General features: G+C 46.2%; 1 protein-coding gene across 1 annotated transcript in view; it reads right to left on the bottom strand.

Moving 5' to 3' along the window:
* Positions 1–8,182, bottom strand: part of ENOSF1 (enolase superfamily member 1) — a 16,154-nt gene extending 7,972 nt beyond the window's left edge. Inside the window, 4 exon segments of the mRNA XM_015562676.1 lie at positions 847–918; positions 920–935; positions 3,450–3,535; positions 8,129–8,182. Coding sequence (XP_015418162.1) covers positions 847–918; positions 920–935; positions 3,450–3,535; positions 8,129–8,182 — 228 coding nt within the window.
* Between the last annotated feature and the right edge of the window lie 1,826 nt (positions 8,183–10,008).

The raw sequence follows: 10,008 nt of genomic DNA, 5'->3' as shown, positions 1-10,008 counted from the left end.
CTTTAGGTATTATTAATAATTTTGATGAGGATGACCTCATAAGACAAAAGTAGCATTAATTCATGTATAAATAATGGGACATCTGATCCTAGGCCAAGGACTCCAAACTTCTATTTTAACTTAGGAAATAAGTCTCTAAAACTTCATAAAAACATCTTATTGTGACTTCTTTTTATAAAAGTACTAAAGGCCCAGTGCACAAATTCATGCACCTTGAAAGGAACTGTGGGTTGCGAGGCTGTGGTGGACATGGGCAGGTCTAGGCCCATCCTCCCCACCCCCACCAGGCACCTCCCATCATGGCCCCCATCCCCTGTTGGCCAGCAGCCCCGCTCCCGTCACCGCTCCCACGTGCTGATGGTGCAAAGCAATTGGGGCCAGCACCCTCAGCGGGTGCGAGTGGCAGTTGCTGCCCCGATCACCCCTGAGGGCTTCTCCACCACTGACAGCACCAAGCGATCGGCACCGGTGCAGCAACGGGTGTGAGCAGGGCCAGCGCAGTTGGCTGGACTTGTTAAGAAGGGAGATTAAATGTTTGACACACTGGGGCGCCAATGGAAGACCTATATCTCAGCTGCATTCATATTAGCAAGAAACCCTAATCTTGATCTGAACTAGTTCTGCAGAATAAGAAAATTTTAAACCATCAGCCCCCTCCATGGTGTGGGGTTTTCTTGTAAAGAGTTCATCTACTATAACAAGTCCACAAAGCTGTACTTCCTCTGGCATTCAGCTTTAAAGTTCCCAGTGCTTTTTAATCTTTGCTTGAAATGAACTGTAGTTTGGCCCTGGACAAAGGCTTCCCATGAGACGGCTTGTTTCTCAGTGGGAGGAGAGGATATTTACCAAAGTCTTCTCAGGTCCAATCATGTTTCTGATGAGTTGGCATCTGCGGATGTCATCCTGAATATGGGCACCAAACTTTCACCTTAAACCTGTAAGATCAATTCGGTTTGATAGTTCACGTCCCCTGACTTAGGAAAGATAGCCGGATTTCCTGCGGAAGTGACCATCTCTGTCAATAATTCACAGATCACATTCTCTAGTAACTTCTTGCTCTTTCCTCATCAATCTTCAGACAAATCACTTGGAAAGAAAAACACACAAAAACACCTGTTTTTCCAAGTAAAGAACGGTATCTCTTTACTCACCATCAGGTCAATGACCGTCAATTACCTGCTGACCTAAAGTGGGAAGGAACTTGAGAGAGTAGTTAGATCTTTACTAACACTAACTGGGTGTTTGCTGCGCCATGAAAAAGAATTAAGAACGCAAACGCCACAGACTTGAAGAGGAGAGGAGGGGCCTGGGAAGGAGTGCTGAGTAAGCCATCCTGTTAGCTCCCAAATGAAGAGAACTCGTGATAAAACAACCTTCTCTACATGGTCCTTCATAAGAGGGCTTCCTCCTCCATCAACTCAGTGAGAGGCGGACCCCGCGGTGCAGGGGTCTGAGATGTGGGGGTTGAAGTGATTTGGTCACATAATCACTTGCAGCAGCAGAGGTCTCCTTGACATCACAGCTGGCCACGTTAGGAGCTTCCTTCATCTGTTTGGACACTCATCTTGAGACCTGGGCCCCACGCTGTTCCCCATGACTCTGCCGAAGCTGTTGTCTCGCTTGGCCAGGGGAGGCATGGTCGGCCGGAGTGTGACACTGCCACGCGGGAGAGGTGCCACCACCACGGTGAGGCCGGCATCCTCTCCCGGGCTCTCCAGGCTCTCTGCCCTGCACACTCAATATCCAGGCTGCTGCTCCAGAAGAACCTCTGCTTTCCACGACGCCTACCCGCTGTGCCAACAAACCCCCGTGCAGAACGACACACACACGCAGGCATCTGCTGCCATTCTCTCCCCTCCGCTCGGCACTAGACACATTTCCATCCCAGGTGGGAGCGTCAGCTTCTGGATGCAGCTTCTGGGGTGGGGGCCTCTGCAAGCTCTCCTCAGCCCTCCCTGGCTCACCAGCTACGACTGCTCCAGACTCCCCTGGTTACGTGCAGAGAGGGAATGGGGCAGCGTTTGCTGAGCACCTGCTAGGAATCCTGACTGTGCTGGTCTTTTTCAGATACAGCAACTCTGAGGGAACCATGAGTTAATATTATTCCTGCCCTCGCCAGTTTGTCTCAGTGGATAGAGCGTCGGCCTGCGGACTGAAGGGTCAAGGGCATGTACCTTGGTTGTGGCACATCCCCAGTAGGGGGTATGCAGAAGGCAGCTGATCGATATTCCTCTCTCATCGATGTTTCTAACTCTCTATCCCTCTCCCTTCCTCTCTGTAAAAAATAAATAAAATATATTTTAAAAATTAAAAAAAATATATTATTCCTTATTTACAGGCAGAGAGAACATGAGTTTCAGAGAAGTTGAGCAACTTGCCCATGATCACACAGCAAGTACTTGCAGGCGATGAGGGAAAAAGGTAAGATTTGATTCAGAATTCATCACATTTCTAAGCCTCTTCCCACTGTATCATGCTGCCTCCTTCAAGTTCTCACTCCCCCATCCTGTATTAAGCTGAGCAGTTCACAAGAATTCAGCCCTCTCAAACACACACATCACCCAGGGGTCTTGTTAAAAGGAAAATTCCGACCCAGCGGGTCTGGGGGGAGGCCTGGGAGTCTGCATTTCTGACCACCCAGGGGAGGCGGATGTACTTGTCCCACAGACCACACCCTGAGCAGCAAGCGGCGAGGCAGCCACACTGAGAGCCATGGAAAACCTTGTGACTTATCCCAGCAAACGAGCCTCCTTGAGCTGCACTGATGCTCACAGTGACTAGGTTAAGAGATGATGGTCTGTATTCTGCACTGTGTCAGTTTCCAGAGCCACTGACAGCCAGGTTATCCAGAGGAAGATCCTAGGCTACCAGGGCTCCACAACCACGCAGGAGGGAGACAGGAGAGAAAAGGAAAGGGTGATTCTGGAGGGGACACAGCCCAGGGGAAGAGAAGGGTTAGCTATCTCAGGAACCAGACGCCTGGGAACTCTGAAGATTTGGGACCAGCGACTGGAAGTTACATGGAAACAAAGAGCTCACGACACTGAAGCTCTTTCTAACACGCGAAGCCCTCCAACCACGCAAAAGCGCCTCAAAGTTACGCTCGCTGCTTCTGAAGGTTTTCAAGTAAAAGCTGAATCAGCGCTTTTTACCGATAGTGAAGCGTGGATTTCTCAGAATCTGCTTACACCGATGGGTGCTTGAAACCAGCGACCCCCCAAGTCTCTTTCAACTCTGATGTTCTAAGATTCCAATTAGGACTCATGTCTCATCTTTGAAAAAAGAGCCTGGCTTAGGCTGAAACATCTCTTAGGTGTCCCTGCACGCCAGACTGCTCCTGGGAGGACCCTGGCCTTCTTAGTGCCCTCTGATCCTGGCTCTTCTCCATTGCCGAGCCTCTTGTGCTGCCAAGTGGAAAGGTCAAGTTCATTACCACACAAGTAAGTTACCTGGTCCAGCCGCCCTTCAGTGCCTCGGTGCAGAGCTGCGGGGAGAAGAGCACGGCCACCACCAGACACTGAAAAGCTCTCGTAGTCTAACGAGCACCTCAGTCATTTCTGATCTGGTCCCACAAATGCTGTGGCTGCAGCAGGAGCCAGAAGGACAGCCGTGTGTTGTTTAAATTCAGAGCAGAAACAGCTTAGCCAACAGCGTAACTCTGTATTTGCAGGGTGACTTTTCTTCCTCGTGTCTATGGGAACCATTTCTTTCATTGTCACAACACTCCTGCAGGAGGAATGGAGCACTCATATCCCTCTTTTTAAAGCTCTAATATTCTGTAGCATCCACAGAACTAGTGGGTGTAAGAGTAAGAAACGGAATCTAGTCTCCCTCTCTTTCTCTCAGCTGTGGGTGAGTATAGTGTGAGGGGACAGAGTGGTAAGTCAGCCATACGATGATTGCATGCCATGTGCCAGGCACTGTGCTGCGAGCACTACACAACTTACAGCATTTTTCTGAATCCTCAAATCCCCCCGCCGTGAGGTAAAAGACTGCTTCCCCATCTCACAGTGAGGAGACTGAGGCTCAGCTAGATTGCATGTACCATTGCACACAGTTACGCTGCTGCCTCTGCTTGGGAATCAAATCCTAGGCTGCTGCCTTTCAGAACCCGAGGTGGGAGTCACTGGCCACAGAGTCCCAGCCTGTGTCCCTGTCCTCTGTCAGAGTCCCATGTGCCCAATGTGAATGGCGTTGTTTTTGCTCAAGTATAAGTACTTCCAGAATGAGGCCTTGGAGTCGTAAGGATTTAGAAAGGCTAACAAGAAAATATTAAAACCTTCCAGAATGCCTTTTCTTGTCAAGTATAGAAAATATCTTGAATTCACAACATAACACACTATTAAAGATGAAATAAAATGAATTTTCAGTTAGTCTAATACATGCAAAATGTTAAAGTACATGAAAACACCAGTCATAAACATTAAGTTGCTTACTATTATTGACTTACTTATAATATAATACATTTTTCATAAGTAATTTGAAGGTTAAAGTGAATTTGGGTCAGCATAATCATCCATTACTTCCTTTTGGTGTTTTATTGAAAAGGCTTTATTTTGTTATTTCAGATGAAAAATAAGTGAAGTAACAAATTGAATGGGAATTTCTCTCTATCCTTTGCTCAGCCTATAAAATACTTCATCTATGTGTAAATGAGAAAGAAATTTTCTGTAAGCTTACTGTGTTACAGGGAACGTAACCAAAATAATCAAATCATCAACTTATGCCCAAAGCAATTAATTTATTAGAAAAAATTGTTATAAGCTTGTTGGGTGTTACCATTGCTTCAATATTAAAATTCTCGGTTCATTTACTAGGATGATTGTTGAGGTGCTGTTTTACTACGAATCATATCCTGGGAGAAAGACCTTTGAAAGTATTTGAAACATGCTCTTAGGACATACATGGCCTCTGGGTGAAAAAGCTCTCAGATAATGTACTTATTCTCATTTGGAGCATCAGGGCTGAACCAACCATCCGGTGTTTCCTAGGGCTTTTGTTAATGGGATACGGAATCATTATAGTGCAGATATTCATACCCTACTGTTGCGAGAAGACAGAATCCTTCAGCCCTTGATGGTTGGTGCTCTTGCATTAATGCCATTTGAAGAGAGAGTGACTCAGAGAGAGGTGTACCATTATCTACATCAAACCTTCGTCTCACTGATGAGATGGTTGCTAGAAATCACTGACGGAAGCACAGCTCCGGTTTGTGTCACAAAGACAAGAGCATTTAACTAAAGCTAAGGATGATCTCATCGTACAGCTCTAAGAGACGCACAAGCAACACCGATATATTCACCTATAGCAGTGATTTTCAACCGTTTTCATCTCATGGCACACATAAACTAAATACTAAAATTATACGGCACACCAAAAAGTATACTATATGTTTTGCTGATCTGACCAAAAAGAAATAGGCAAAATGTTGATTCATTCATACTGTTGTGTTGGCTGTTGTCATTTTTTTATTTGACAGCCGAAGAGAAAAGAGGTCAGTGCCCCTGAATAGTCAGGTATTGCATGTTTTAAAAATTCTTGCAGCACACCAATGTGCCTGCCGTGGAACTCCAGCTGAAAATCGGTGGACGTTACTTGCTCAAACTGAGGCCACTGCAAGAAGTTAACTAAGTTTGATGCATTCGATAAAAATTTGGGTTGTGGTAGTCTGATTCCAGTGTGGAGAAAAAGTCCACTTCAGGTTTGAATGTCTGATGCAATAGCTGGGAAATTCATCTGGGAAAAAAATGGCCCTTGAAGGCAGCTTCTTGCTGACTAAACTCAGGGGTCCTCTGCTGTACTACATCACTCAGGACTCAACTCACGGACCTTCCCCCATGGGAAGGACAACCATGGCTTCTGAGCCTGAGTGCTCATGGGAAGCCTTAAGGCTGCTTTTGGTCTCTAAAAATTCCTTCTCTTTTCCTTTTCTTAAAAACAACTGTATTGGTCTATTTAATACATTTTTAAAAAAAGGTAATCCACCCTCCCCCCGACTCCATACACACACACACACACACAAGCACTCTCTTCCTGGTAATGAGGAAAGGCTATTTTCTTTCTCTTTTTTTGGATCATAAAAGAATGATTAGGTAAGTAATCTGATAAAGGATGCAGGAGAAATGTGATGAGCTCATGGGGTTTTTTTCATCTTTAATGTGAATACCCTGTAACACATTCCGTGAAACTACAGTGAGTCACCTGATTTATGTAGCAAGGCTGAAGTTAAAATGGATTCTGTCATGTTGTGGTCTGAAAAAGGCAGAAGCCAACAACATCACCACAAAAGAGCCACTTAGTAAAGTCGTAAGGAGATGGAAATCGACTTACCCCTGCCCGAGAAGTCTATCAGGACAGCCGGGTGGGGCGGGCTTGGAGGAGGGGCGAGACTGTGCAGGCCCTAAAGCGCTGAACTCAGCAACTAGCCCAGAAGAGCCTCGTGTCTGTGCTAGGAGCATGCAATGTGCACAGAGTCCCTCCACTATGAGCGAGTCAGCAGAGTTCTAAGTCTTGGCTGTTAACAGAGAGTGGTTACAATGGCTTGCCCCAGAACGTATTTTGTAACCTTGCTGAGTTTTATGCAACCCTTGGGGTCGCCCTCTATGGTCTGAAGCATGGAGAAAGCAGGTTCATAAAATGCTCAACTTAAATCCGAGACAAGTCACAGGGGAAGCTGGAAACACAGCTCACAAACGCATCAAGGTCAGTGGTCACTGCCTTGGGGCTTAATGAAGAGGACAGGGAATTATGCTGAGTTTCCTCCCTTCTGTCTGGCAAATTCTTGGTTACCCTTCAAGACTCATCTCAAAGCTCCACCACCACTCTGAAGCCATCTCTGACCCGCCTGGACAAGAAATCAACCCTCTCTCCAAGTGACTTTTTAAAAATAGCTCTTCTAAAAATACAGTTCTCACACTGCACTATGACTTCTTTTGTCACCCCGAGGAGCTTGTGCCTTTCTTCTCCTTAAATGTAGAACGGTTTCCTTTCTCTCTTTTTACTTTTATTTTTTAAATATATTTTTATTGATTTCAGAGAGGAAGGGAGAAGGAGAGATAGAAACACCAAGGAGGAGAGAGAATCATTGATTGGCTGCCTTCTGCACATCCCCCGCCCTGGGGATCGAACCCACAACCTGGGCATGTGCCTTGACCGAGAATTGAACGTGACCTCCTGGTTCATAGGTCAATGCTCAACCACTGAGCCACGCCGGCCAGGCTCCTTTCTCTCTTTTAAACATTCTTATCTCCAGCACCTAACAAAGTTCTTGATACACGTGAGCACCGAAAAGGAGTTTGTAGAAGGGCCGGCTGATGGCGTGATGGAATGCCATCTCTGTAGAAAGCTGGAACAGCGGCCACCTTGGTAGTATCCACTTACAGTTCAAGAAAGTTTCCCTTGGTGCTCTCTCTCTCTATCTCTCTTTCTCCCTCCCTTCTTCTCTCCCTCTCCTTTTATCTGCTCAACAATATTAAAATCTTTCAGTGGGACAAGACTTTGATTCTACAGCTAAGAGTGTTGATGGTGCAAATATCCACAGAGAATCATCACCACAGTTAGTGGCTAGTTGAGCAGCTGTCTGGATCTCAATTTCCTTATTCTGAAAACTGAGGGACTCAAGACCACCTCTGAGCTCTGGTCCAGCTCTGAGAGAAGGACAACTAACTCATGGCTTAATGTGCATCCTACACAATCTGCTCTTCCCAGATGGGAGCTCTGACATTGGGCAGGGCCAAAGGCCTTTTCTGCATGAAGAGCAATGAACTTGAAACCAACTCAGTGTGAAGTATTTTGAAAAATTAGTAGACTCACTGTGCACATCACAATAAGCCTTGCTATGTGAGTGCACATCAGTCCCTCTCATGTCCCTGAGTCACTCGCCTAGTTCAGGTCCTCAAAGCTCTGCAGAGAAATGGACTGAGATGCAAGGAGTGTCCCGTAGTCTGTCCATGAGTACAAGGGGGGGGGGGGCAAATTCTGCCACTTTTCATTTCTCCCAATGAAATGAAGAAAGCATGAAAGATTGTTTTTACTCACTTTGAGCAGCAAATACAGAGAGAAAAAAGGCCAAACTGGAATCTCAGTGAAATTTAAGCATTCTGGAACCTTATGAGAATGTTCAACTCACCAACTTCAGTGCCTCTTCCCAGAGTGACAGTAATTCCATGCCCCCTGAGTCCATCTTCCGCATCAGTCTCTAAGACGACATAGGCAGCCGAGTAGTCAGGGTCCATGTGCTGCAGGGAAAATGTCCCCCACCCACATGACACACACATGAGAAATCTGAAACCTGACCATGACATCACTAAGAGTAGAAAACACAACGGGCGATATGCTAGAAAAGCTCCAATCTGATGGAACCCTGGAGAGACCCCAAGGAAAACGCAGGCACTCTCGTTGGACAACAGTGATGTTCTCCTGAAGGAGTCAAGTAATCTTAACAAGTGCACTGTTAAGATTCCCATGCCAGTGTGCAGGTGTGTCTCCTTTGACGGTCAGCTCAATTTTAAACCCAGGAGTTTCACCCACAGCTATATTCACAATCAGCTTCAAACTGCATAAGCCAAGGTTTTAGAAATTCCCACATAAAATTGGATTTCTCTTCATTGCAACCATTGAGAGCAGGATGTTTTTAAAGTGGGTGTTTTTAAAGTCATGTACCATAATATAAGAAAAGAGACATAAAGATTTTAAAAGGCAGTAAGAACTTAATCTCAGAAGAAAGGACATTCTTTTAAATGTAATAACTTTGTTTAGATAGTACTTTTAAATGAGAGGCCTATTTTTATAAAATATTTCAGGTACACAAAGAGCACAGGTAATGAACATCAGTGTGCCCCCCACCCACTTAAGAAGCACAACGTTAACAGTGTGAACTGGAGTCCTTAGGAACCCATTCTCTTCCCCCACTCAGGTGACAAATCACCATTGTTGTCACGTGAATGTTTCTTTTCTTTTTTTAAATATATTTTTATTGATTTTCTACAGAGAGGAAGGGAGAAGGATAGAGTTAGAAGCATCGATGAAAGAGAAACATCGATCAGCTGCCTCCTGCACACCTCCCACTGGGGATGTGCCCGCAACCAAGGTACATGCCTCTGACCGGAATCGAACCCGGGACCCTTCAGTCCACAGGCTGACACTCTATCTACTGAACCAAACCAGCCAGGGCACATGAATGTTTCTTACTTCTCAGCATGTGTTCACACATTCATACCCATCCTACCTTGTTTTTCTAGTGTAGTCAACTCATCAGTGGACCAAGTGGGGGCAGTGAGGATCCAGTGGGTGACAGGCCTCAAAGAGACCGGGGCAGAACTCATGTATACGGGAACCATTGCACTTAGACGGTGGTGGTGGTGACGCTCCTCTATCACTTGGTAAGCAAAGCGCCCTTCAGTATTTAGGTAGGAGTCAACGTCGGTGCCTTTACTGCATCTCCCAAGATTGATATCTGCCTAACTCTTTACAGTGACAAGTCCTTTCTAACCACATTTTCAGTCCTTTCAGGAGAGCCCCCTCTCACATGACTCAGTTACTAGGAGCTTGTTTGTCTGGTTTCCCAGCCAGACTGTGACGCCCTCATTTCATAGAAGGGCCCAAGAGGTCCGGAGGGATTAGGGACTTCTCCAGGTCACACAGCAGGCTGCGGCATAGGCAGGATCGCCACCAAAACGGCTTCCTGGTCCCCAACACCAAGTTCTCAGGGCAGAAGCAGCCAGGGTTGTATGCTAGGGTTTAGTTGCTTATTACGTCTTTCTACCCTTTCCAGCAAGATGTGGCGTGTAAATGTAAAAACAGGAATATTCTACGCCAGCGAAAATGAAAGAAAAGAAAAAACCCGGGAGGGTGGAACGTTTCTGTTTGCTTTCGCTCCTTTTCCCAGCCGCCACTTTACAAAACTCTTGAAAAGTTGGGAGCCTCCCAGGACTGGCGGGACTCCCCGCGCCTAAGCCGGCCCTGGCGAGGGCAAGGCGGGAGGGCACCCGGAGGTCCGTCAGCGCTTAC

Source organism: Myotis davidii, unplaced genomic scaffold, assembly GCF_000327345.1.
Source record: "Myotis davidii unplaced genomic scaffold, ASM32734v1 scaffold96, whole genome shotgun sequence".
Classification (NCBI taxonomy): Eukaryota; Metazoa; Chordata; class Mammalia; order Chiroptera; family Vespertilionidae; genus Myotis; species Myotis davidii.
Note: the sequence above shows the minus strand (reverse complement) of the source record. Positions and strands in the feature narration are given on the sequence as shown.